The sequence below is a fragment of the Mustela putorius genome, unplaced genomic scaffold (assembly GCF_011764305.1).
Source record: "Mustela putorius furo isolate JIRA1106 unplaced genomic scaffold, ASM1176430v1.1 tig00000095_pilon_pilon_pilon, whole genome shotgun sequence".
Taxonomy (NCBI): Eukaryota; Metazoa; Chordata; class Mammalia; order Carnivora; family Mustelidae; genus Mustela; species Mustela putorius.
Genome location: NW_025421280.1, coordinates 7,212,844 through 7,239,331, shown reverse-complemented (window position 1 = coordinate 7,239,331; position 26,488 = coordinate 7,212,844). Strand labels below are relative to the sequence as shown.

General features: G+C 48.1%; 2 protein-coding genes across 6 annotated transcripts in view; one reads left to right on the top strand and one right to left on the bottom strand.

The window, feature by feature from the left end:
- SLC25A26 (solute carrier family 25 member 26) overlaps positions 1 to 20,631 on the top strand; it is a 123,782-nt gene extending 103,151 nt beyond the window's left edge. For all 5 annotated transcript variants that reach the window (XM_045077963.1, XM_045077958.1, XM_004738321.3 and 2 more), the window contains 4 exons: positions 8,787 to 8,856; positions 15,095 to 15,159; positions 16,131 to 16,204; positions 20,289 to 20,631. In XM_045077963.1, the coding sequence (XP_044933898.1) occupies positions 8,787 to 8,856; positions 15,095 to 15,159; positions 16,131 to 16,204; positions 20,289 to 20,406 (327 nt within the window). In that variant the 3' untranslated portion in view covers positions 20,407 to 20,631. The remainder of the gene's footprint in view (positions 1 to 8,786; positions 8,857 to 15,094; positions 15,160 to 16,130; positions 16,205 to 20,288) is intronic.
- Positions 20,632 to 21,410: 779 nt separating this feature from the next.
- LRIG1 (leucine rich repeats and immunoglobulin like domains 1) overlaps positions 21,411 to 26,488 on the bottom strand; it is a 109,093-nt gene continuing 104,015 nt past the window's right edge. Inside the window, exons 14-19 of the mRNA XM_004738322.3 lie at positions 26,189 to 26,470; positions 25,316 to 25,735; positions 24,838 to 24,963; positions 24,118 to 24,264; positions 23,220 to 23,504; positions 21,411 to 23,122 (exon numbers count right to left, since the gene is read on the bottom strand). Of these exons, the coding sequence (XP_004738379.1) occupies positions 22,863 to 23,122; positions 23,220 to 23,504; positions 24,118 to 24,264; positions 24,838 to 24,963; positions 25,316 to 25,735; positions 26,189 to 26,470 (1,520 nt within the window). The 3' untranslated portion in view covers positions 21,411 to 22,862. The remainder of the gene's footprint in view (positions 23,123 to 23,219; positions 23,505 to 24,117; positions 24,265 to 24,837; positions 24,964 to 25,315; positions 25,736 to 26,188; positions 26,471 to 26,488) is intronic.

The following is a 26,488-nucleotide window of genomic DNA, read 5'->3' as shown; positions in this document are numbered from 1 at the left end:
GTTTCGTGAGCTCAATGGCTGGTAAAAAGTTGAGGTCCTGTTACATCGGATCTGCTTATTTAGGCATTTCTGCAAGTTGTGTTGATTCATTAACTTGATAGCGTAAAGCTTAAAAACACTGGCTGCCGTATTTTTAAGACTGACTCTCCCAGCGTCTGTGGCTCTGTCCTTGGGCAGGGATTGCATAGCATTCGCTCCGGGAGTCAGCTCGGTGAGCACGGGGAACCCGTGGTGCGTGCGGCCAGACCACGTTGTCCCACGTGTCTGTGTTTCATTTCTTGCGGCTCCTTGCTCACTGGGGGAGGCACTTTGTCTTCTGGTCATTCATATTTACGTTTCTATGTTTTACTGGTCTGTCTTTTACTCAGCAGGTGTTTATAACAATTCACTAATTGTTTGAAGGCTAGCATGCCTTCTTTTTCAAGTTCAGTGCAAATTTGGATAACCGTATACGTTAACTGGGTGATTTATAATTAGTTTCTTTTAAGGGGCGCCTGGGTGGCTCAGTGGGTTAAAGCCTCTGCCTTCGGGTCAGTTCATGATCCCGGGGTCCTGGGATCAAGCCCCGAGTCGGGCTCTCTGCTCAGTGGGGAGCCTGCTTCCTCCTCTCTCTGCCTGCCTCTCTGCCTATTTGTGATCTCTGTCATATAATTAGTTTCTTTTAGAAGGATGTTCACAGCTATAACATGCGGGTTTACTCTTACTGAACTTTAGGGAGGCAATAGGCATATTTTGGAAGGAAACGATAAAATTCCCTGTAAGAGTAGTACAGTTTTTGTATCATCTGAATATTGAACAGAAGCGTGCAGTGCACTCTAGAGGATTGTTAAGAATGCTGACAGAGAGAGGGAAGATAAGCAGGGGGAGCTGGAGAGGGAGATGCAGGCTCCCCACTGAGCAGGGAGCCTGATGTGGAGCTCGATCCCAGGACCCTGGGATCATGACCTGAGCCCAAGGCAGATGCTTAACAACCAGGCCACCTAGATGCCCCCCCCCCTTTTTTTAACAAATTCTTAAAGAGTTTATATATTTGAGAGCGAGAAAGCTAGAGAGAGTGTGCACAGGCTGGGGGAGGGGCAGAGGAAAAGGGAGAAGAAGACTCCTGCTGAGCACAGAGCCCGACGTGGGGTTCAGTCCCAGGGTCCTGAGATCATGACCTGAGCTGCAGGAAGATGTGTGACCGACTGAGCCACCCTGGCGCCCCTTTCTTATAAATCCTTAATATCTTCACCACCTGACTCATCAAGAAGGCAAGTACCTTAATATCTCAACCAGCCACAGCTTAGGCACACAACATATCAACCCACACAAAGTTGGTGCTTTTGACACATCTCAGAATGCTTTCAATCCAGCTGCCGTTATAACTACCATTAGCCTGTGTATGTAAATGATCGCTGATTGTCAGGTAGGGAAAGCCACCTGCCGTTATGAAAACTAGTTCTGTAGGAGAAACCCATTCTAGCCTCTTAGCCATTTGCTGATATCACTAGAGCCACGGTCTGGCAAAAGGGAAAGCTTAACTGAGGTCTTCGTTCTGTCCATTTTTTTGGGTCAAAACTTCGCTTTGGAAATCTCTCTTTAAGACATTTTAGTATATGAGTACTGCACAGAGAGATAATTCATTTAATTGAAAAACAACACTTTAAGCAGCCGGCGCTTCGTTTTTTCAAGTGCATGTGCAAAAACTACACAGCAGCTCTGTCAACTACTGTCTGGAGAGCAGTTGAGTGTCTCTCCTGAGTTAGAAAGTTCCGGTGGTGGATTGACAGCACTAAGGCCTACACGGAGGATTATCTCTTCTCATGTGTTAAGTAAATTACCGTCTCCTATTATCAATTTGGAATCGAGCAGATGATTCTGTTCACATTCCTGTCCTTGTACCACAGAAAGCATTTGGTAAAGTTTCATAATCTTGCAAAATTGGAAGCAGCATAACTACTTTTGAATACAACAGCTGAAGTCCCAAACTGAGTTTTCCTACACTAAAGCCAAAACACTTATTTTCAATTTGTTACTCATTCAGAGGACAATACTGTACATTTGGGTGGATCTTTTGAAGTGAAAAACAAAGCCTTGTCTTCATGCTATACTTTAATAGAAAACACCTGACCCAAGCATGGACTTGCAGCCATTTCATAGTATTGGGCCTAGTGTTTGCTTTCTATCCTTTGAATGGATCCTCAGGCCTATTGGCTATTATCCTGGGGGTTAAGTATGGGGTGGCGGGGGTGGGAACCAGATTACATCATGCTGTTCTTCTTCAGTCGGCCTTGAGCACTGAGTGAGGACTGATGGGAAATGAAGATTCTGTTTTGTAGTGATACCACTAGGTATTCTGGATTCCCTATAATATCCTACTGAATGATAGAAATAATGTTAATTTTAAAAAAGCCGTTGTTAAAAATTGGGTACCTTTAGACAGTATAAATGATGAAATCCTATCGGGCTTATTTTAGTAATATTTTCTATTTTAGTCTGCTCTACTGATCTTGGTACTATGGTCACATAAGATGTCAACATTAGGGGAAGCTGGATGAAGGGTATATGGAAGCTCTATTATTTCTGTGACTTTTCTGTGAGGCTCTTAGAAATATTTTCTAATCAAGCTATGGTATGGTAACTTAAGAAAAGTTGTAGAAAGTAAGCTGTGCACCAGACCCCAGGCAGCTGTGAGGATAAGATGGTGAGCATAGTAGATGGTTCGCTTTTGTTCACATCTAGAATCTTTCAGCTTTACTGTGAATGTTGTCGATTACTGACATTCCTAATCAAAAGACAAGAAGATGCAGAAGCAGAATTAGGAACATATCTGCCTGTCTGATTATTCTACTTGAAATTTCTCATTGACCTGAGATATTAGCAAGTATGTAGGGATTCATCTGAAATTTTCATTTTTTATCTGAAAAAGAAAGGAATTAGGACCCTGAACTGGGGCAAATAAATCAATACTAGGTGAGGTATAGAGATCCGCCTTTTTTTATTCTTACTTACTTTGGTGCACAATCTCCGTCAGCAGAGTTCAGGCTCCCAGCACTGTGGTTCTTCACGTTCGCGTTTTCTGTCCCTTGTCCCCACACTCCCTAGTCCTCTGCCTCTGCCTGCACAGAAACCATAGTTCGAGCAGAAGCGGAAATACTTAGATTGAGAAATTATAGCAATTTAAGATGTTTTGGTGTTCAGGTAGGTCCTTAAAAATATTGTTCATTACAAACGCACATGATTTAAACAACTTTTACGGACATCCAAATGTTTTCTTTAATCACTTATATATTGTAATGTAGCTTACTGAAGTCAAGCTGTGTACAGTAATGAGGAATTCTTACAACGTTGCTCATATATTATTCTGTCTACAAGACCCGTGGCTTTGTGGGGGGGCACCAACCAGCTTCAGCTTGCCCACTTACTGTCTCTGTGAGCTTAGACAAGTCACTTAACATTGTTTAGCACTGCCCCCACTCCTTTCTTTGTGGATAATACACATTTTCTGAAATTAAATGGGAAATGTAAAATCTTTAACATACTGCCTGGAACATGCTAGGTACTCAGCAAGTGATAATTAATACTAGTAATCACTCATACTGTTGCCTGCACTATATTTTTTTTCCATTTTGCTGAATTTATCTTAAAAAAAATACTACTCTTAGATTATTGAAAAGTCACAAACAATAACATTTACTCTTTCTTGAGTAACCTTTCCTGGCTTTCCAACCATTTTTTTTTTTCAGTTGATCTCAATCCTCTGGTCCCTACACACATATAAGAAAATCGTCATTTCACAGTACTTTCATAATTCACATACAGTACTTTTTACCAATTAAGTTCTTACTGTTATCCATGGTGGTGTTTAAGGAATTTTAAAGTAGCTCCCAAGTGAAATAATTTGTAAATAATCTTTTTTTTTTTTAAGCTTGGCTTCTTAACTTTCCAGTTTTTCTATTTAGATAATTCCTTGTTAAAAAAAAAAAAAATTACACTCCTGTTATTTAAAGCAGGTGGTTTTGGGGCAGTGACCCAGTTTGTTCGTTCACTTGGATATCTTACTATCATTCCAGAAGAAATTCTGGTGTGTATGTGGAAGTAAGGTGTCTTACAAACGCCGCTCTCTTTGCTGTGCCACAACTGTAACCTGTAGATCCAAGTCCTTGTGTTTGTATACTTCGTACCAGGTTGCCTCAGACACGTTTCAGTTCTGCTTGCTACCTGCCCGTTACAACTCGGCAAGTTGCTTAACTTCTCTGAGCCTTAACTTCCCGACTATAAAATGAAGGTAAAACGGCACGTACTCAGAAGATTGTAGGTGGGGTTGCGTGAGTTAATGTGTGTGCAGTGTTTAGTGCCTAGAATCCACATAGGTTATAGAGAAGTGTTTATTGTGCTTGCTGTTACGTTCTCTGATGCTGTGTTTGCTCCTGAAGTTTCTCACTTGATTCCAAACCTTTTGGCTCTAGAGATTTCTTTTCTTTTTTTTTTTTTAAGATTTTATTTATTTGTCAGAGAGAGAGCGAGCACAGGCAGACAGAATGGCAGGCAGAGGCAGAGGGAGAAGCAGGCTCCCTGCTGAGCAAGGAGCCCGATGTGGGACTGGATCCCAGGAGGCTGGGATCATGACCTGAGCCGAAGGCAGTCGCTTAACCAACTGAGCCACCCAGGCGTCCCTAGAGATTTCTTTTCAAATATGAAATGATCTCTTTATATATTTTTAGATGAAATTATTCTGGCCAGGTTGATAGTGGAAAGTTACGCTTGTCTATGGAGATTCTGTTTTTAAACTGTGTCTTCAGCCATCTGAGCATTTTGATTAGGTGCCCCCCCAACCAATTTTTTTCCCTCCTAGATTAGAGCAGGCACTTACGTGAAACCTTCTCCATCACCTCCCCTCCCTCTGTTACACCCTTTTCTGCCCACTCTGTACCCCTGTCAAATACTAGACCTAGGGACAGCTGTTCTTTTTCCCCTTGAAAAAAGTGCCTGAGGTCATTCCATGCAGCTCTGTCTTTGCCCGTGGTGCAGCTGCTGAGGGGCCTGATGGGTCTTACCCGGAGGCTCCCAGTGCAGCATGCCCAGATGCATTCCAAGCCACCACGGGAGAAGCTCGGGACCATGGATGTCACTGTTGGGCTCACCGTCTGCTTCCTGTGTTGCCTCCTGCCGTTGGGTTGGGTCCTGTCGCATCTGGAGAACTACAAGAAGCGGGAGTGAAGGGAGCAGTCCTGTCCTTCACCCTGTGACCTGACCACCCGTGGCCTCTCCTGATCATGTCCGCTTTATTCTTGGCCGGATCATGTCCTTCAATTACAGTGACCTCTTCCTCAATCCTGACCTTTCCATTTCTCGATGGTGACATTCTGGGACCACGTATATTGGTTTATGAGGCCCTGCTCAGTAGGGCCCTCCAGTAACAATAAAGTCTACTTAAACCTTAAAAAAAAATAAAAAAAGAAAAAGAAAAAGAAAAGAGAAAAGTGCCTGATACCCAGTAGGTACTCAGTAAATGTTGAATTGATGAATTGCCTAACATCTTTGATTTTCCTCCCTCCTGTATGATGTGTAATTGACATGTTAGTTGTTCTCTATTATTGCTTATAAACTGAGCATAGTCATTAGTATTTAAGTTTGTTTCAAGTAAACCTCCGCTCTTCGGAGCGCTCAAAGATATCCATAGATTAACGGAAGATGGCCTTCAGTGATTACTGAAAGTCCAGTTGAGGCTTCACATTCCTTTTCTAAAAAGTCACTGAAGTGAGTAATGGTGTTATAGAACTGGCTGTATAGCCTGATAGAATATACATTTTTCCATCTCAAAAGTAAAAAGATGATGGTCTCCTGTTTGGTTTCTTATGCTGTCACCAGTGCTTGTATAAGTTACGCAGACAGTGATGCTTTCTGCAAAAGCACAGAGATGTTTGCAAACATTTAAGCGTTCACTGAAAGGATACCAGTAGTATGACACTCATGGTAAGACTGTCTTGGGACGCCTGGCTGGCTCAGTTGGTTAAGCGGCTGCTTTCAGCTCAGGTCTTGATCCCAGCGTCCTGGGATCGAGTCCCACATTGGGCTCCTTGCTCAGCAGGGAGCCTGCTTCTCTCTCTGTCTCTTCCAGCCACTCTGTCTGCATGTGCTCGCTCACTCTCTCTCTCTCTGAGAAATAAATAAATAAAATATTAAAAAAAAAAAAGAAGAAGAAGAAGACTGTCTTCAGAAGGCTATGTGTAATTTTTTTTTTTTAGCATCTCTCCATTCCTGAGATGCTCACAAAAATCTATTTGGCAACAGCACTCTTAGTCTAGTGAATTTAATAAATATACTTTTTGAGTAATCATTCTCATCAGTTAGGTGGAAGGAGGTATTGGGAGACCTTAGAGAACACGCATTGTGATATGTCTGATTTGCTTAGTTAGGTGTCGGACTTAAAAAAAAGTTGTTCTCTGATTTCAGACTAAATTACAAAGCTGTAGTAGTTAAAACAAGAGGGTATTGGCATTAAAACAGACACATAGATCAGTGGAACAGAAAGGAGAGTTTAGAAGTTATACAGTTCATTAATTCATGATAAAAGAGCCAAGTTATAAAATGCGGAAAGGCCAGTCTCATAATGAGTGGTAGATCTAAATGTAAAACCTAAAAACCAAACATTTCTAGAAGGAAACACAGGTGCATTAAGGCCTGAGTTAGACAAAGATTTCTTAGATGAGTCACCAAAGTGAGATCCATAAAAGGATAATTTGAACTTCATCAAAATAAAATATTTCTGTCCGTTTATAGACATAGTTAAGAGAATGAGAAGGCATGGTTTAGGAGAAAATATTTGCGAATGACTTGTATCCAGAATATATAAAGAACTCTCAAACTCAGTAACTGAAAAAAATTAAAAAATTGTTCAAAACATTTGAACGGACACTTGACCAAAGGCCATCTAGGGAGCAGCACCTGGTTGGTTAAGCATCTGACTCTTGATCTGAGCTCAGGTCTTGACCCTCAGGGTCAAGGCCCACATTGGGCTCCACTCTGGGTGTGACCCTAATTTAAAAAAAAAAAGAAGATACAGGGATGGCATAAATGTACATTAAAAGAAGGTCAACATCAGTCTTTAAGAAAACATGAATTAAAACCTCAGTGACATCAGGGCGCCTGGGTGGCTCAGTGGGTTGAAGCCTCTGCCTTCAGCTCAGGCCATGATTCTGGGGTCCTGGGATTGAGCCCCACATCGGGCTTTCTGCTCAGCAGGGAGCCTGCTTACCCCACTCTCTGCCTGCCTCTCTGCCTACTTGTGATCTCTGTTTATCAAATAAATAAAATCTTAAAAAAAAAAAAACCGCAGTGGCATATTACTACACATCTGTTAGAATGGTTAAAATTTTAAAATCCCAATAATACTATTGGGAAGGATGTGGAGAAACTGGAACTGGTCAGAATGTGAAATGGTAGAACCAATTTGGAAAATGCTTTTGTAGTTTCTTAACAAGTTAAACATGTTCTTACCATGAGATCCAGCTGTTTCACTCCTAGGGATTTCCCCCAGAGAAATGAAGGCGTGTGTCCCTATAAAGACATATATGTAGATGGTCGTAATAGCTTTTTTGGTCATAGCCAGCAACTGGAGAAATTCCCAAATGCGTTTCAATAGGCAGAGACCTAAACACATGATGATCTCTCTGTACAATGGAGTACTGCTCGGCTGTTAAACGGGGATGAAGTATCAGTGTAGATGGCGACAGGGGATCTTAGGAGAATTCTGAAGGAAAGAACCCAGGTTTAAAAATATAATGTCCACTTGCCTTTACATATAATTCTGGAAAAATCAAACTCGAGCGACAGATCAGGTGAGTTAGGGTGCAATGAGGAAGGGCAGGAAAGAGGAAGGACAGAGAAGGATGCTTGGGCTGACGGATGGGTTCACTGTGTTAATCATGGCCGTATGTGTCCAGACTTAACAAGCTGCCTACTTTAAATATGTACAGCTCATTGGACACAGTTGGACACATACTTATACCTCAATAAAATAAAACCAAAAAAACTGGAGGGTGAGCTCTGCTGTCAGAAAGCCTGGGTAAATGGTGGGTAATAACGGGGCCCAACTTTTAGGGTTGTTGTGAGGATTGGGTATTATAACACGTGTTTAGAGACTAGACCACTGCCTGACTCGGAGCTCGGTTCACCATCTGGTGTCACTGCGTCTTGTCTTCTGCTGGTTCATTTGCTCTTGGTGAGCAAGGCATCATGTCTCTGCCATCTTTTTGCTCAGCTTGCAACTTGATGGGTATCTATTTGTATAATCCTCAACTTATGTTGTAAACAGGGCAAAAAAGTGTTTTGACAAATTTTAAACCCAGACTTATGTAATAGAATCTGCATCTTTCAAATATGTATAATATGGGTAAATATTAAAAAAGAAGAAAAAAAGGACTGAGGAATGTGGCCGACACTGCTTTGGACTAACTTGTGAATTGGGTTACTTATATGTTCAGAAATATATGGGAAATATTTAAAATGTTACATTGTCTTAGAGTTGCACCTTAATTTGTACACGTAGGCACAAGTGTGTGTATATCCTACGTATTTCCTGAAAATTGTTTCCTTCGAGCCCTTGAATATAGCTGTCAACTCTTGTTTCTTTGACTTATTTTAGAATGCAGTCAAGTCCTTGGGAAAATCACTTATGTCATCAGTGAGGAATGTCACCAAAATAGCTTCTCACTTAAGTTCCCATCCCCAGAGCTAACCCCACAGGAGGTTCCGATAAATTCAAATATTTAATAACTTGTATTTTTCTTTCTCCTTAAACGCAGGCCCTGTGGTCCTGGAGGCAGGATCATGTGGTGGATTGTTGGCAGTCAGCGGTCTGTGGAGCTTTTGCAGGTGCAAAGGATTATATTATACTGGGAAAGACCAAAGGGGGGAGAAAAATGTGAAAATATTAACTATGCAAAAACAACATTCTTTAGAAATTCCAGATTGTTTAGATGAAGAGAGTTCCACTAGTTGTTTGAGACGAGAGTGTGTCTTATGGGGGAAAAGCCGCGAATGCTTAAAAGGTGTCTGTTTGAAAGACAACCAATTTGTTTTTGACAAATTTTTCTTTTTCTTTTTATCTTTATTAAAGCCTTCACTCAGGCGCTTGGATTATCTTAAAGATGATTTGTAAAGCCCTCTGTGGGCAGAGACCTGCCGTGGGTGCGGGGCTTGCTGTGCAGCTGTCTGCCTGGAGCCCTGCTTTGGGGGTTTCAGTGATTTTTGTAGAAGGCAATGATTCACAGTTTGTGTGACGCGTTTGACAGCGCCGCCGATTAACTGCTGTCGGGAGAGCGAGGCTGCTCAGCAGCCTTACCAACGGCTAAACAGGGTCTGGGGGATAAAATGTGGAGATTGAAGCATCTGGGCATTTTCTAGACATTGAACCAAGAGCAAAATGACAATATGCAATACTGTGTTACTCATCACTAAGTCGTGTGCAGTTTCCAGTGAGGTTGTAAAAAGAACTCAGGTGCTTTAAAAAGTTAGGTAAGTGCTAGTTTTAGCAATCAAAGAGAGAAGTGCATTTTGCAGTTGCAAATAAAGGTAAGTTAGAATTATAGTTGAAATAAATTGAAATGGAGATTTGCCAGAAACCATGAACTGCTAATTTCGATGTGTAGCCACCAGTAAATAGGTAGTTTTAGGATGTCAACTTTATTAGAAAATAATTCTTTTCCAGTTTGTCTCATGGTTGTTGGATTGTTTTTTTTGGCTGTAGTGATGAAGAAAACAGAAAACATGTATTTTATAGGATTCTTTATTAATAATTGGACCCATTTGACTTGTAGAATTGATAATCGAAAAGCATCTTGCCTCTAGACATGAAGCCAGCGCAGACTGATTATGATGAGTAATTGTTTCCACATGACACTTTGTTATTAGCTGTGTTCAGCGAGTAGGTGGTCTTGATTCACTTTCCAGAGGTCAAGAGTCTTTACTCCCCAGTCCTTAAGAGATATGTTTGATTTTTTTTTTTTTTTAACTCCCTCCAGGGGACAAAGTGAGCATTATGGAAATTTAGTCACTCTGGATAAGGAAGGGCACTTTAAATTTACCAATACCATAAAACTTCCCTGGGAATGAAGCAAGAAGTATTTATTCTCTGGTCCCTTGCTGAAGTGTAGCTAATTCAAAGATTTGCTTACAAGCATTGTTTCTATGAAGGAAATGTGCATTCGCTACAATGTCTTTTTCTGAATAATGCTTTGTAAATAAGCACTTAGATTAGAAGCAGGGGAAGAGAGACTTCCACCGGCCATCCACTGTGCGGTAGGCTCCAGGGGGCTGGTCCGGGGTGTGCAGCCGGCATGCGCTTGCTCCAGGGACCGCTGGCGGCCGCTGGGTGGCGCGGGCAGGGGCTGGCCCAGAGCCACGAACCCGGTGGGGGCCTGCCTGCTGGACTCCCAGAGTTGTCCCATCTTGGCTGTGCCCCCAGCTAAGGAATGAGACTTGGGGGCCTTGCTGAGCACTGGTTTCCTTACCTGTAACATAGATGCGCCCCTCCGTGCCGGAGCGGGGACCACGGCGGGCATCAGTGGGGTGGGGTGTGTATTCATCCTTTTACTCCGTGACATCGAACTGCTCGATGAGAGGTATGATTTCTGCTGCAGTAACAACCAGTGCCCAGAAAACGAAAAGCTGTCATCGCACTGATTCCTATTCACAGTTGCACAGAGAGAGTAACCTGTTGATAGAGTGCCTGTACATAATGATCTCCGGTAGCATGGAAAGTTAGAAACGCCTCCGTGCGCGCTACCGTATTTCTTCAGTTGAGGTTCTGGTCAGTGAAGCAGTTCGTCAGCGTCTGTGAAAATCCATTGCATGTAGATCCATGTGTACTTAGCATGCGAGAAAACAAGTATATTTTTGTTTATATCCCTTTTGTTTTAAAATTTCAGTTGGTATGTTGATCATGAGGCATACAGTTACGATTTGAAAACCTTCGTTGATTTAAAACTATTCTAAAACCTTTAAAATATCATTTAAAAATATCCCCAACTTGTGAATAAGTGGTAGCCGGTGGGAGTCTGTGGTGCCGCTGCACCTTCCACCCCGTGGAGGAACGGCTCCTGCCCCCGGCCGCCCTCCCAGGCCTGTCAGAGCCTCCCCGCTCCGCACGGCTTCTCCAGCCTCACTTAGCCACAAAGGCAGTGACAAGACTCGCCCTCATATCAGAAATCAGATTGTTCATCCTTGTGCACTTTTCCAGTTTTAAAATAGTTAAATCATCATGGATGAACCATTTTCTGTGCTATCTTTGGCACTTTTCTGTGCCCATGCTTGTTTTATAAACTACTTGGCACAAATATCCAAAAATGTCCCCTGAGATTGGAGGTGTTGATGGCTTGTCATGCTCAGAAATTCCCTTGGCTTCTGGTCAGAGGTTAAACAAGGGGGGGGGAAACGACTTTGCCAACTTTCTCACTACAAGTTAATTTTTAAATATAAATCTACAATTCAACCTAAGTAATTGTGACATTTGCTACTATAGTGATATGTGCAGAATATTCTGGTGTTCTTTGGTCAGTTTCTCATAATTAACATCTGCTTACATTTTCTAAGAGGGAGCAGGACTGAAAGACAGAGTGGGAGGAACAGAAAAAGATAATTTTCATGACTTGAAATTCCAGAATATGGGGCGCCTGGGTGGCTCGGTCGGTTAAACATCCGACTCTTGGTTTCAACTCAGGTCATGATCTCATGAGTCATGAGATAGAGCCCCTCATCAGGCTCCGTGCTCTGTGGGGAGTCTGCTTAAAGATTTTCTCCCTCTCCTGCTCCCCACCACCGTCCGCACTTGGGCACATGCGCCCTCACACTCAAAAAATGAGTTTTTTTTTGTTTTTTTTTTTTTTATGAAAAAGAGAAAAAAAAAATTCAGAATAGGGTGAAGGATTTATCTGGGTAGCAAATGAGAAGGCCTGGCACAACCTTGAAACACACACAAAAACCCTGTTGTTGCAGCCCCGTGTATCTGTCCACTGGTACGCCCCCGAGGCACATGCTGGGGTGCGACAGCTCCAGACTTGTTGGAGGAAGGTGGCCCCTTTGTCTGGGGTGGTCACGAACCAGCATTTGTTCCCTAAGGACATGTGATATGTCATTTTATTGTAAGCTCCCAGTTTCCCCTGAACCTGGTCTCTGAAAGCAGTTGGCCTGACATTCCGTGAGAGCCTCCATCTATGGAACCCGTAGAAAATTGCTTCAGGTGTGACGCCACGCAAGCACATAGGCAGCCTACAGTTGCTGCACCGAATAATTATATCCTGTCTAATATGTTAGCATGTTCCTCGTATTTATTACCAGGAGTTTACAGTTTCCTTAAGTAAAAAAAATCACTGCATTTTAAGCAAAAGCGCAGGTCCCCAGCCCCCTCCGCACTGTAACCCATATTACATGATCTTCATAGGCCCTTCTTTGCAGCCTCATAAAAAGCATGGTGAGGGCTGGGTAGTAAAGCAGTTCTTGACATTTTGAAGACATTAAAATTGATTTATTGATAACTTTCATAAAATGCAGCTACTGTCATAGTAAAATCGGGTCCTATTTAAGTGTATTTGTTTTTCTCTTGGACTTTTCTTCATATTGCTCATAAGAAGCGGCAGTCTGTAAGAGCACATTGGCAGGCAGCCACAGTAAGGGACAGGTGCACTATTGCTAGGGACCAAGACACGTTGGGTGCACTGTACCCATGTTTATGAGAAGACACATACTTTTCAACATAGGTAAGTGAGGAAAGCCTGAGTAATCAGGAGACCAGTGATGTCTTCACCAACTTTTAAGTCTTCAGAGTTGGTTTAGGAAAGTTTATGAGCATTTTCTTTTCCTTTTTTATTTGAGAGAGAAAAGTTGGGGGGAGGGGCAGAGGGAGAGGCAGAAGCAGGCTCCCCGCTTGGTCCCAGGATTCTGAGATCATGACCTGAGCAGAAAGTAGACACTTAATCAACTGATCCACCAAGACCCCCCAGCTTGTGAACATTTTCAAATAGGATAATGGTGTATGCACTTCTGAGTTTTAACAATCAGGCACATTTTATGTCTTATCACATACTAGTTATCACGTGGTCAAGGAGCACTACTTTTGGAGCTAAGATGCTTGTGATGTTGAGTCGCAGTTCCATACTGTGGGCCCTGAGCAAGTTGTCTGCCACATGGAATAATCCCATGCACACAAGATGCCGTAATTCTCGTGTGCCGTAAGCACACAGGATACCATGGTGCTTGGTACAGTCCCACCTGCCGGGTACACAGTAAGCCCAAATACCCACTCCGAGCTTCCCCTTTCTCCTCTCTTTTAGAGGACAAGTTAAAACCACGGGTTTGTAAAAACTACAGGTGCTTGTCCTGGGTTCCTGGCAAGCATTTTTGAGTGTCTGCTTTGTGCACTGGGCTAGAGCCATGAAGGAAAATCACACTTTATCTCTTGCAGGAAAGAGCCCAGACACTTGGCACAGACTTACTTAGTGCCTGTGTCATACTTTTACCTGCTTTTTACAGATGAAAAAACCTGAGGCCTCAATGACCATGTGCTAATGGTCTGGAGTCAGGGAAGTTCACGTCTCAGCTCTGCGCTAAAACCGTCTGTGAGTTCTGTAACCTCACTGAGGCTCAGTTTCCCCCACCGGTTGCATGGGGTAGCAGTTACAGAAGTACGTGTCTCGTAGGGTGCTTTACCTAGAGAATAAGTACTGTATTTAAGTATGGGATTTAAGGCTTGATCTTTCTGACTCTTCCAGAGTTCTTCTGGCTGGGCCCTGCAAATCCTTGCAGCTAGTGAAGGACACAAAGCCGAACACTATCAGATTTGGGGTGGGATAGTACAGATTCATTGCCTAAAGTTGAGTAAGTACCTAAATTTCAGGCAGCTTTTGAATCTGGAGGAAAATGTTTCACATTTTCTTAGGACAAAAGTGGCTAAAGGAAAGGGCGCTCATGTAATTGATAATCTGTAGCCCTAAGGGGTGTGTCCTTTGTGAGTCACCAGAAATGGGACATAAAAGCGCTAAATGGGTACATCTTTCAAAAGTCACTCTTGCCTGCTGCCAGAGTTCAGCGTGAGGATCTTATTTCAGCAACACGTTTAGAAAGGTAGTTGGCAGAGAGCAGATGACCTTCACACACCACAAACTTCAGGGGGAGACGTGCTATTTCTGGAGCATCCTTCGTACAAGTGTTGTGTTCAGCCCCCTGTGAAACTGCAGCCCAGCTCACAGAAGCCGAGTCTTGAGAAAGCCCTTTTGGGTTTATTATTTCTATCTCCTCAGGGCCTCTTGGGGTTTAAAATACATCTTTGTATCACACTAAATAAAATGTTGACAACATATACTGTGGTTTCTATTTTTTAAAAAAAAAAAAAAAAAAAAAAAAAAGGTCCTCAAATTCCTCTGTCCATAGGTATGGATATTACAATGTGTGGATTTTCTAAATATCAGTTTGGCAGTCATGGTATTCGGTGGAAGAGAAGGTGGGAAGGAAGCTGTGGGCAAAGTGCCTGTGGAATCAGGATGCAGAGGGGGGCCTAGAAATGTCATTACTCGGCCTGGCCTATTCTCTGAAGCCTGCAAAGACAGAAAACTTTGCCCTTTTAAAAGAATTTAGCTGTTAATACTGAAAGTCCCTGCAGCAGTATGCATATTTCTGTGTGCCCATTTTATCTCAGAGCAGAAAAAAGAGCAGCATTTTGGAGTCTGGGTCAAAAACAGTGTCCCTGGAAGCCACGGGCCTCTGAGAGTCTCCGGGAGCAGTGAGCCTCTCCTACGGACAGTGTGTGTCTGAACACAGACGCACAGCCACGTGCACACACACAGGCCTGTTGCTCCACAAAAGAGCAAGATGAATTATGGGGCCTTTTCCCCCACTTGAGTGTGTAAAGCATTATCCTGTCATCTCTTTCACCATCACTGTGAGAGCCACAGGGCGTGTGGGTTTCGCACATGTGCGCCCGCCCTCTCCTTGAGTCAGGCCAGTGGATGTAATGATAAGGGAGTGATCTCAGCAGACTTAGGAGGAATGAGAAAATAAAAGACTGTGTAATACGGTAAACAATCCCTCCTTTACATGTCGGGTCTTCTTCTGTGTGCAGGTGGATTTGCAGCTGCGGTCACCACGCCTCTGGATGTGGCAAAAACAAGAATCATGTTGGCTAAGGTAAGTGTAAATCTAACACTTAGATCACACGGACACAGCTTGTCCGTGCTCCCCACAGGGCTCATGTGTATCGCGAGCCCGTGACTGCGGTGTGAGCCTGCTGCGGCCAGCCGGACACGGCCGTTGGTGAGGGGTGCTGCCGTCGTCCCCGTGAGCGGCATCCGCGTGGCACCCCGCCTTCCCGAAATCATGCTCACTGGCGTCGCGTAAGCCGGCAGGGCTGCTGCAGGGCCTCGGCCGTGAGGCCATGCTCCAGGTTGCTCTGTGTTCACGGCCGACAGACAGGAGGCTCAGAGAGTTGCCGTGCTTCCTACTGTGCAGCGGGTGGGCTAGAGGCACTGAACTCACACCACGTGTGGCCTTCACTGGGTCCATCAGGACAGTTGTCACAGTTTAAAAACATTTTTCATTAAAAAGAAAAGTTGTTACGGAAAAAGCTAGACCAAGATGTCACGGAATGCCATGTGCATAACATCTGGGGCACAACCATAGACAAGAAAACGTCCTAGCCTTAGGGAAAAGCGGGACAGTGAGTGCGGGATTCTGTGGGTGGACAGGGCCAAACCCGAGGGAATCGCTCCTGTTTTAAATGGAACGTCGTGCTCTTTATTAAACATGTCGATTAGCTACTTCGGCAAGTTGGGACCGTATAGACTGATCAGTGCCTGTTCTCTACACGGTCACTCTGCTTTCCGTCTTTGTCCCGTGAGACAGCAGCTGGTGAATTACCTAGGCGAGCTCTGCGTCGAGTTTGATGCGAGAACCTAGGAGAGCAGCTTCCTGTCCGTCAGGGCTCACCTGTGGGTGGGAGTAGAAGGGCTTCTGGTCTGGTGTGATCCAGGAGTCCTGATTCCTGAGAAGCTCCCACTCTGTTTCCGACTGTCTGAGCAGAGGGCGGTTGGGAGCTGCCCCCTGAGGATGAGCTGGGGAATTTCATAAGGTAATGGCTTCGTCTGTTGTCTGTCACACAGGCTGGTTCCAGCACCGCTAGTGGGAACGTACTGTCTGCGCTGCACGGGGTCTGGCGGACGCATGGGCTGTCAGGGTAAGCACGTGCAGGAAGGTGAAAACCCCCTTTCCGCCTCTCCACGGGCTCTTCCTGCCTTTAGCCTGAACGAGATGAAACCCTTTCCTTTCTTCCAGTCGTCCTGGTTGGGTCTCTTTATTTACATTGCACCAACATATTGATATTGCCTGTGTGAGGTGCTAGTGCATGGCCAAGTTGATGCAGCGTCTAGCCACGTGATCACCAGCCTTGTCCGTCTGGATGTTGGAGGACACCCATGTGCCTGCCCACCATCGCCCCCCCCATCACGTTCCGGGCAGCAGCTCTGAGCAAACAGGATTCCAGTTATGGAATGCAGGAATGCAAGCGAGCGAGGGTGACGTTTGGAGGAGAGCACTTGTTGGGGAGGCTTCTCACTATGATCAGCAGCAGTTACTTTCGCCACACCCCTGTGTGTGGCGCCTCGCTCCAGCCCGCTCTCTACTGTGCTCTGTGCCCCAGACTCCAAACACCGTGTCCGAAAATGCCTCCTTGGCCAAACGTGCTTTCACATTGCTTTTACAATCTGTACACGTCTCCGTGTTGGGGTCTGGATGGGTCGTGACACAACAGTGTGTGCTTCGGAATGACCTAGCAGGCGTTCTCCTGGGAGAGCAGAGCTGTGGTCGCCTCCTGGAGGGGGGCGATTGAGGGTAGTGTCGTGGCAGGGTGGTGGCTGGCGGGGACAGCTGTGCGAGGCAGTGCCACCACCTGTCCCCGGGGCTGTGGCGATGACTGACTGGTGGGCTGTGTGCATTTGACGGGTCTTTCTTTCGGCCACTCGATAGCAGGGGGACTTGAGGCCTCTTGGTGAGGACCCAGGTGAGAATGGCCTCATTCTCCGGAATTTCCAGCTGGTAGATTGATTGAAAAGTGGGTCCAGCTCTGATGGGCTGATGCCGGCTGATGACGGGCTTAAGGATTTCAAGACAAGAAGTGGGTGTAACAGGAAGGAGCGCTTGAGCAGGAGCGAGGCAGGGAGTGGCAGAGCGGGGTCCCTGGGCCACTTAGAGTCAACACTGCGTGAGAGTCTGCTTGCTTGTGCCTCAGACACACTGGTTTTGACACAAATTTCACCTTGAACAATGAAATGGTGTGAGAGAAAGAGGCTCTAAAGCCACTTTTTAGTAGCAGGTAAAAGATTCTCGGTGTTTCAGATAGTTTTGAGCCGCACAGAGATGTTGCGTGTAGTAGCCTTTTTAGATGAGAAGTTACAATGCTGAATTTTACGGCCCTCTTTGTTTCATTGTGGCTCCTAGTAGGTTTTATGGCAACCGCCGGTCAGACCGCCACTCTTAGCTCTGTGGGGTCGGTGTGGGCTGCAGTGCCTCAGCCTTGCTTGAGATGACGGCCAGATGCGGGTACAGCAGGATGGGCCTGGCCTCCGAGAGCTTGTGGAGGAGGAATTCCTGTGAGGACAAGATCGAGACCAAACCCTCCCCATCCCCACTGTGCTGTGTGCTTGGTGTCGTGTGACTGGGCGACACCAGAGTTAGAGGCAGAGGACAGGCGACCTAAACATGCCCAGAGCTCCTGTGTCTGCACTGTCAGCCCTGAAAAGGTGACTGGGAATTTGGCTTATCATCTCGAGTCTGGGCTGTCCCGAGTATGCACAGTGTGGTCCTCAGCAGAGCATCCAAGCGGCCACACTGGTCATTGAGAAATGCTAGTTTTCACTAGCTTCCTACTAACAGGGGGATAAGAGACACCAAATAATTTGACAACAGAATTGTAACTCAACGCAAACAAAATAAAACAAAACAGTCCCTGCAAACATGGGCCGCTGTTGTAAAACCGTTCCTGGGCACCCCGGCCTGCCTCCTGTCTGGTTCCCACACAGCCCCCACAGGCCCTTCCGCCGCCTTGGAGCCCCCTTGTGCGTCTCTGGAGTGTTCTGTGGCCTCGCACTTGCAACTTCCCACCCTGCAGGAAAACGGCGCTGGCCTCTCGGGGGCGAGTGGGGACCCTGCGGTCTCTGCATGTTGGTTCTCGTGGGGGAAGACCACGTTCTGGCACCTCCTTGGAATATGTGCTCTCAGACCAACTGGTTTCCCCAAAACAGAACCACCACATGCCCTTCCAGCCCAGCAGCCGGAAGCAGATGGGGAAGCCTGCGCCTCCTGCATTGCGCTTTCCTCCTCGTCCTGTTCCTCAGCTGGCTTTGTGTGTTCCTTGACCATGCCCTTCATGGAGGGACCACGGGGCCTGTGCGCACCCCCGCCGGGCCCCGGGCCCCTCGTTTGTTCATTTGTTCCCTCGCGTGCTCCGCGGTCCGGAGAGCACAGCCCCCTCTGCTCCGGCCTCCCTCTGCACAAACGACTCCGCAGTAAGGCTGTAATTACGTTAATAGATCCAATTGTCATCTAGTGAAACCGTAAACTGCTTCCATCTGCCCTGTGCCAGGAGCGGCGGAGTTTATCGGCAGCAAAAGCTGAACCAAGGCCCAGGTTTCAGAAATGTCTGCTTGGGAGGGAGGGCGGGAGGCTGGCTTTCATGGCACAGGTGGTCTTCCGTTGACCTCCCTCCTGGCACCCTTCTCTGTGCAGGCAGGGCCAAGAAGGGTCAGCTGTGTGTCAGGCCGGAAGGTCCCAGGGGCCTCTGAGCGGTAATGGGTGAGTCTCTGTCCTCACCTGCCACCTCCCGCAAAAAACAGGGTGCATGGCGCCGAGCTAAACAACTTTTCTCCTTGTATAGCTTTCATGGTTACCTCTGGACAAGAACAAGAGGTTCTCATCTTATCTGAAGTATTTTAATGTTTTAAATCCCTACTTCCCTAACAAAAGGGCCCCCTAATGCTAAGTCTGTCTTCCTCAGAAGTGCTGAGTGCTACTCACAGGGGAGGTGCCTGACCTATCCCAGCAGCCATGCAGAAATGAGGGGCCGGGGGGGGGGTGGTGGTGGTGGTCCCTTCTGTCCGCTTCCTTGGCCAGTCCCTGTTGAGCTTACTGTGCTGTTTCTCCTCTGTCTTAGAGGTTATGTCCTTTTCACATAACCTGGCCATTTTCACTTTTCTTCCCTAGACTGGGTCCAAAGTGTCCTCACTGCTAACCCACTGGTCCTGGTTTTTACTGCTTTATAGAATACTCTTGGTAAAAAGGCTCAGTTATCCTAGAAAGGCAGGGAATGTTTCTAGTCTTGCCCTCCAGAGAAGGTTGAGGTGTTGGAATAGATGCTTACCACCTTGCCATGCTCACAGGTACAGCTCGGGGAGTTGTGGCAGAACCCACCGCGCAGGTGTGTGTCTCGGCCGCCATGGGCTGCCCACGAGGTGGTTCTGTGCGGTCGCGCTGGTACCGGCAGTGCCTCGAGGACCATCTCTGAACAGACACCTGTGCACAGCCACAGGTTGGCTTTTCGAGGGAACCTCCGGTCTGCGTCCCCAGTAACACTGTTTTCTTTGCCTTTGATTCTTCTGAAGTCGCTCCTCCGACCGGCCTTGTGGGGTGCGTGGGGCCTGAACCTTCGAGGAGGTGCTGTCCCCAGACTGTTGGCCTTTCTGGTCCTTCCTCAGGGGAGAAGACAAACAGGGAATGCATGGAGATTCACTTTCCTGTTGTGGCATCACATTTGTGGGCCTCGAAGGACAAAATGCAACCAAGTCCTGGGAGGAGCGGCAGAGCTGTCGGGGAAAAGCTGCTCCGGCTCCAGAGCCTACCTTCCCTTCTTGGCCGGGGGCGGCGGTGGGTGGGGGGCGGCCGCGGCCATGCGTGCCCCCGAGTCAGACCCTGGACTGCCTTACCGTCTCCCACAGACAGAAGCGGTCTGGACGTTTTCAGCAGTCCTGTTGTGGGGACAGAGTTAGTCTTTCTTGACTAATTACTGGACTTAATTGCAAGGCTCACAAGTAAGCTGTTTGGTATTTAGCCATGTTAGCCAACAAACAGCTGGGCCCAAACTTCAACAGGTCTACTTGGGAATGTAATTTAGTGCTGTTCTGGGAGGAAAGAGCACGTGCTCTAAGTGCTGTGCGGGGCTTAATGAGCGCAGTGTGCTGAGCGGAGCAGGCTGTGGGTGTTGGAATTTAACCTTTTTTACACACACAGATTTAAAAGGAATCTTTCCTCCTGCCTTTTTCCTTCCCCAGATTATTTGCAGGTGTCTTCCCTCGAATGGCAGCCATCAGTCTGGGAGGTTTCATCTTTCTTGGTGCTTATGAGCAAACCCGCAGCTTGCTGTTGGAAGTTGGCAGAGAGAGGCCCTGAAGCAGGGACGGTGCCGCCTGCTCGGCTCTCAAGAAAAAGGGTGCCATGGGAGCAGCCGTGTGGTCCTCCGCCCCAGGCTCCAATGTGTGAAGACGGGGACCTTGGGGACCTTGAGAATGTCTTCCCCGCTGTCGTCTGGCTGGCACGCTCACAGGGAACGCAGGCCACAGCAGTACTCTCAACCCTGTCCTCAGTCCCCCGAATAAAGCCATGTGTTGATGCTGAGTCCAGGCTGCTTGGAGCCTTCATTTGATCCGTAGCCGATCTCCCACTTCCTGCCCCCCACTAGCGGACAGAGCGCGGGAGGCAGAGATGGTGGGGCTGGACCGGGAGCAGGAAGGAAGGGGACTCAGAGGGAAAGTGGGGCCCGGGGCTGGGTGTCTCCCCCTGGGGAAGCTTGCTTTGTTGAGAAACAGTGACCTGCAGGTGCAGGCAGGCCTTATGGGCAGTCGTGCTGCTGCTCTTAATTACCCCCGGATTTCCCCTAAAAAACACGATTGTATTATCTTACAGAGAAGCGTCTGGCAGCCCACATGGTGTGTGCGAGAAAGCAAGCAGTTGCTGCTCAGGGCCTCAGTGGGACTGGCTGGCTTCGGCGCAGGAGGGCGCGGTGGGCCCACTGAGGACCTGAGCCCCACTCCACGCTCCTCCATGTGAGACCCAAAGGAGGGGCCGGGGCTGGCTGGGAGAGTGAGCGCGGCTCTTCGTGCCCGTCGGGAAGGGTTGTTGTGCAGTACTGGAAACGAAATGTGGAGGTCACTGTTGCGGAGCTTGACTAATACGCTCCAGGTGGAAGAAAAATTCAGACAGAAATCTCAGGAATCTAGGGGCGGTGTATCTTCCCTGCAGCAAAGAAGTATAGGATTTTGCTTTGCTGAGAAGAAATTTTCCCCTTTTTGGGACAACATAATCAAAGGCAGCGTAACTGCATTTTATTTTAAGGGAGTTTCTGGAAGGGAAGGGGGAGAAACGGTGGGTAGAAGAATGCCCCCAGCCATACAATCAACATTTATAAATGAACCTTTATTTTAGACACTTCAATGCTGTTTGTTAGACACTTCAGTATTTTACATGTTTTTCAATGTACATTGTACCAAAATTTCTATAAATAAATAACTTTGTACATAAAAGTAATACTTCCTCTTTCACATTGCCTCTCAGAAGCAGCAAATTCACATATTTTGTGGAAGTAACAATCAGCTGACTGTTGAGAACACAATTCTAAATGTGCTTACCTTTTAGAACAGTGATGACACTGGAGAGTAAAATTTTACCAACCATTTTGTCAGTCTGTACCTTCAGCTTTTGGGCTAAAGGAACTTGCTTTCTGAGATATTTTAAGGACCTTGTTTCAATGTAATTTTTCCTGAAATACACATTGGCACTTACAAGATGGTTAGCTACAGGTCTCGAAAGTGCAAATACACCCTGGCCAGGGGCCTTGACTTGTTACAGCCCCAGCCCGGGTCTGTCTGTGTGAGGGAAGGAAGTGGACAGACATGCTCCGGATCCTCAGCAGAGAGAAGCTAGCCCTGAAAAGGAGGGACTCGACCCTTTTTCTCCCCCACGGTCAATGTCACGTGAACTCTATTGGCTGAACTAAAACATCACTATTGAAAAATCCACAGGTACCAACACCAGCAGCCTCTATCTTAGTAAAATAAGCCTCAAAGGACAATCGAGTGAGACCGACGACCACATCTGCTTTTCTCAGGGCAGGCAGGCAGGCAGTGCTTCGTTGTTTGGAACGAAGGCTTGCGGTGGATCAACAACCCCCCCCCCTTCTGCTTGGCAAGGAACTCCAACTTACAAAAGCCTGGAGGGCAGAGGTCCAGGGCGACACGGGCATCTCAGGACGCCGCAGGGAGGCGAGCTGCGGGAGCACCCCCACGTGAGTGATGATGGGACGTGGAAGCCCGTGCACCCGAAGGAGGGCCCGGGCTGCGCCGCATCCTGGGGGGCTGTCCTGGGAAGTGCAAGGCAAACCCCAGGACTTCCCTTCCGCCCCGCCCTCCAGAAACTCCTGGGAGCAAATGTTTTTAGCTTCTACAAATTCCATCCATGCATTAAGGCACCAGAACTCCTCCCCGCCCCCCATTCCAAAATTAAACAGCAACCTGATACGAAAAATAATATTGTCAAAATTGTACGGTTTTTTTTTTTTTCTGTTAACCATGCACTAAAGATTAAAATAGCCTCTGCAAAAGATATATAATATATAGGAAATCTCTGAAAACTCTTATGTACAAGGGTATCAAATACTTTTCTGCTTTTGTACACAACAGCCTCTTGCGGTTCTGGGCTTCAGCTGCAAGTCCTTTAAACCACGGACACTCCTCTTGGAAGTTTAAAAACTCTGTACACATCAGTGACGCTTGAACTCAAGCTTCCTTACAGCCTCTCCTACTACCTCTCCTTCCTGTAGAGACGGACACAAGAGCTGAGGTAGACCAAGCCTAGATCTTGGGGGGAAAGAGCAGGGGCACGCCCCGTTTCCCTGGAGGCTGTCCTGTCAGCACTGGGGACTCAGGGCTGGCGTCGCACACCTGGGGGAGGTGTCCGTTGGAAAGAAGCAAGTGCTGGCTTTCACTGGGGACGTCAGGAAAGCCCGAGGTGGCTTCGGAGAGCTCGGGACTACCTGGAGTTAATGTCGAGGGAGGCTGGAGGTCTCTCGAGTCCGGCTCACACAACCTTGCCAAAGTCCACGGAGAGGCCCCTGTGAGAAAGGAAGGGGCGCGTCAGAGCTCCAGGCTGGCCTCTTCCCCGCCCCCACCCCACTGCGGGTGCCACCCTGGAAGGCCGTGAACGTCTACCTTTCCCATCTGGAGGCGCCAGTGGCTTTTTCTTCAAGGACGTCGGCATTCTGTCGTGGTTACTGGGGTAGAGGGACCCCCTGCAGTCGGCGCGGGACCCGTCAGCAGTCCCACTGGTTAGAGGTGGCAGAGAATGTTCTCGGTGTGTCTGACTGGACTCCTGGCTACTGAGTGTGCCTGGCTGGGTACTCTCTCTGGTCACAGGCGGAAGACAGAAAGCTTGCTCCTTGGAGTAACCGTCCACACCAGTGTTGCCGTCCCCGCAGGCCACCGGGCTGCTGTGCTCTGCAGGACCGAGCAGAGAAGGATCACAGCCACCGCCCCGGAGCTGTGCATCCCCGCCAAGAAGAGGGAGCTGGCTGCACAGGGAGGCTGGGAGGCCACAGCCCTGCTTCGACCAACTCTCTCAAACCTCCCCTCTCTCCCAGGCATGGTTACAGGAGGAGGACTGGGTAGATACCAAGCCATTAAGGAAGAATGTGCCCTCCGTGTCTCAACAGTTCAGAGGAATTGCTTCATGAGAGAAAGTGGTCCTACTCTTCCATCACAGAAAAAAATTCCCACCACATGACACACCATGTGCTGTCAGGAGTCTTCAGAGTAATTAGAAATACAGCCTCAAAAATAGGCCTGGTGAAAAGGTGCTTCAGGTTGGCCTTTTCCTTTACAAATCTGGAAAGTTCAAGGCCAGGCTTACCACCCCACAGATTGATGTAAGAGACCTGCTACCTCGGAATCAGGAGAGCCAGGCCCCAGCTTTCTGTTCATACACCTAATACCAGATTCTGAGACAGACCTAGACCCATAACACATCTCTTGCTTTCATTTCATGAACAGGTCTACCTGAATTTTGATTTTGAGAACGGATAACTCTTGCCGAGGAGAGAGCAGCTCTTACCCGTCTTCTGTGGCCCCGGCCTCTGCGGCGCTTTCTCCATCACGGTCCAGGGCTCCTTGTTCGAGCCCACGCACAGCTTCGGCTGCCTGCATATGATGCCGTGAGTGTCCGCCTCTGAGAAGAGGCTGGCGTCCCTTGGACAAGTACCTGCAGTAGATTCCCACAGTTAGAAACGATGGGCTCAGCTGGTCAGAGGAAGCTTGATGAGAACAAGCAGCAGGAACTACTGGAACAGTCCTCTTGACAATGGTTTTTAAGGTGGGTGCCTGCTGACCAGCAGGAGCATTGGTAACACAAGCCACCCCCGCAGGCAGGCCTTTCAGAGTGTTCAGGCTGTGCCGGGGAGCGGTGCCTGTGAGGACAGACATGCCCCCCATAAGCACGCAATCTCCCCTGTAGCGGTAGCTCACCCTGGGAGAGCTTTCTGGTAGCAGAGATGGACCACAGAGCAGGCCTGGGCCCAGCCCTTACTCAACAAATGGACTGGTTTCAGGGCCTGTAATGTCCTTTGCAGCTTATTCAATCCTACCTTATCCTGACCAGGAGATGCTGAGCCCAACAGATCAACTTTCTGGAGCTGGATTTTTTAACAACATGCACAGGGTAGGGCCAAAAAACCCCAACAGAAGGCTCGAGTCTGCCAGCCTTCAATGTCAGATGCACTCAGCATGAGACCATGCATCTGCCCTGGGCAGGGGCGGGGGGGCTCCGAGGCCTTACCGTTGCTCTCGATGTGCCCGTTGGCCTGATGGCCACCCTCAGTCCTAGTCACAGTTTCCTGCCGGTCAGAAAGAGTTCCCTGAGACGAGAGGTAGCTTGGAACATCCGGTGGCACGATGGTTTCATCTGCAAGGAGACAGGACAGTCAGATAGCAGGTGTCCCCGTCCTCCGTGGGAACAAGACGTGAGAACACCCATGTGCGATCAGGCCCAGACACAAGTTTCTCCCAACGGCAGCCACCCAAGCAGTGCAGAGAGATGGTCCGGGGGGCCCAGCTCAGCCTCACTTTCCACCTGGGTGTAAAAGACACAGCCGTTGGAGGTCTGAGTCCGAGAGAGTGTGAGCGAGCACACAGGGATGGTGAGGGAGCCAGCAAAGCAGAGGCATGACACCAGGAGGCCACTGCAGTGACAAGCCAGCACGTGGCCGCCGTGCACAGGCCCGAGGCACCCTGCCTCCTCGCCAGCAGTGGCTGACCTGTGTTGGTGACACTGTACTCCTCGCTCTTCTTCCGGGTCTGGTAGATGATGCACACCCAGACCAGCGACGTCAGGACGATGCTGCACACCACAGCGATGGTGAAGATGCCCACGGTGCCGCCATCCCTCCTGCAGCCGGGGGCGGGCACGACGCTCAGCTGGCTGTGCGCGCGCTCCGTGCCCAGGGTGTTGGAGATCTCGCACGTGTACTGGCCCGCGTCCTCCACCACCACGTTCTGAACAATGAGCAGCTGGTTGCCGGGCGTGAAGTGGTGCCGCTCGGTGAGGCTCAGGGGGCGGCCCCCCTTTAACCAGGTGATGCGGGGCGTAGGGTTCCCGGTCGCTTTGCACTGGAGTGCCACCGTTTCTCCTGTGGACACCACACGGTCTTCCAGGGGCACCACCAACGATGGGGTTTCTGCAGTAAGTCAGAGGAGATGGTTATTCTGGGGGTCTGCCCTGCCTTCTGAACAGATCTTGGATCAGAGCTTTTTGGGAGACCTGAAACTGACCATATCCTGACCGTTCTGGGGAACGAGGAGGAGGAACTCCTGAGCCACAGAGAAGCCCCTTCTCTCCCCCACCTGTCCTGTGCCTGGCTTGTGTGTCTCTCCAGCCGGAGACCCCACCCACCCAGCCCCCGTCCAGCCCAAGTCAAAGGGCAGTCAGAATGTTCCATGAAAGCCCTACAGAAAATATTTCCTTAAAAAAAGAACCACTTGTTGTGCTGCTTTCTAACATTTTCTTGAACATTTTACGCAAAGGTAAGCAGCACAGCCCACTCGGCCACAACCAGGTGCCCAGAAGGGGTGACCCCTTGCCCCCTCCACGCATGCATGGCCTCCTAGACTCAGGGTGTGAGTGCTCGGACCGAAGACTGTCAGGGTGGCGTTGGCGGAAACGATGCCGGCCGAGTTCTGGGCAGTGCAGCTGTACACGCCCATGTCCTCCAGCTTCACATTCGTGATGAAAAACACGTCGTCGTCGGGCATGACGTGCATGCGTCGTTCCCGTGCGGCGGGGAAGTCCGTGCCTCCGTCCTTCTGCCAAGCGATCTGTGGGTTAGGGTGGCCGCTGGCGGCACACTCGAGGCGGGCCGTGGTGCCAGTCCGGATGGCAATATCATGTGGTATTTTGGTGAAGGATGGCAGCACTGCAAAATACAGACCAT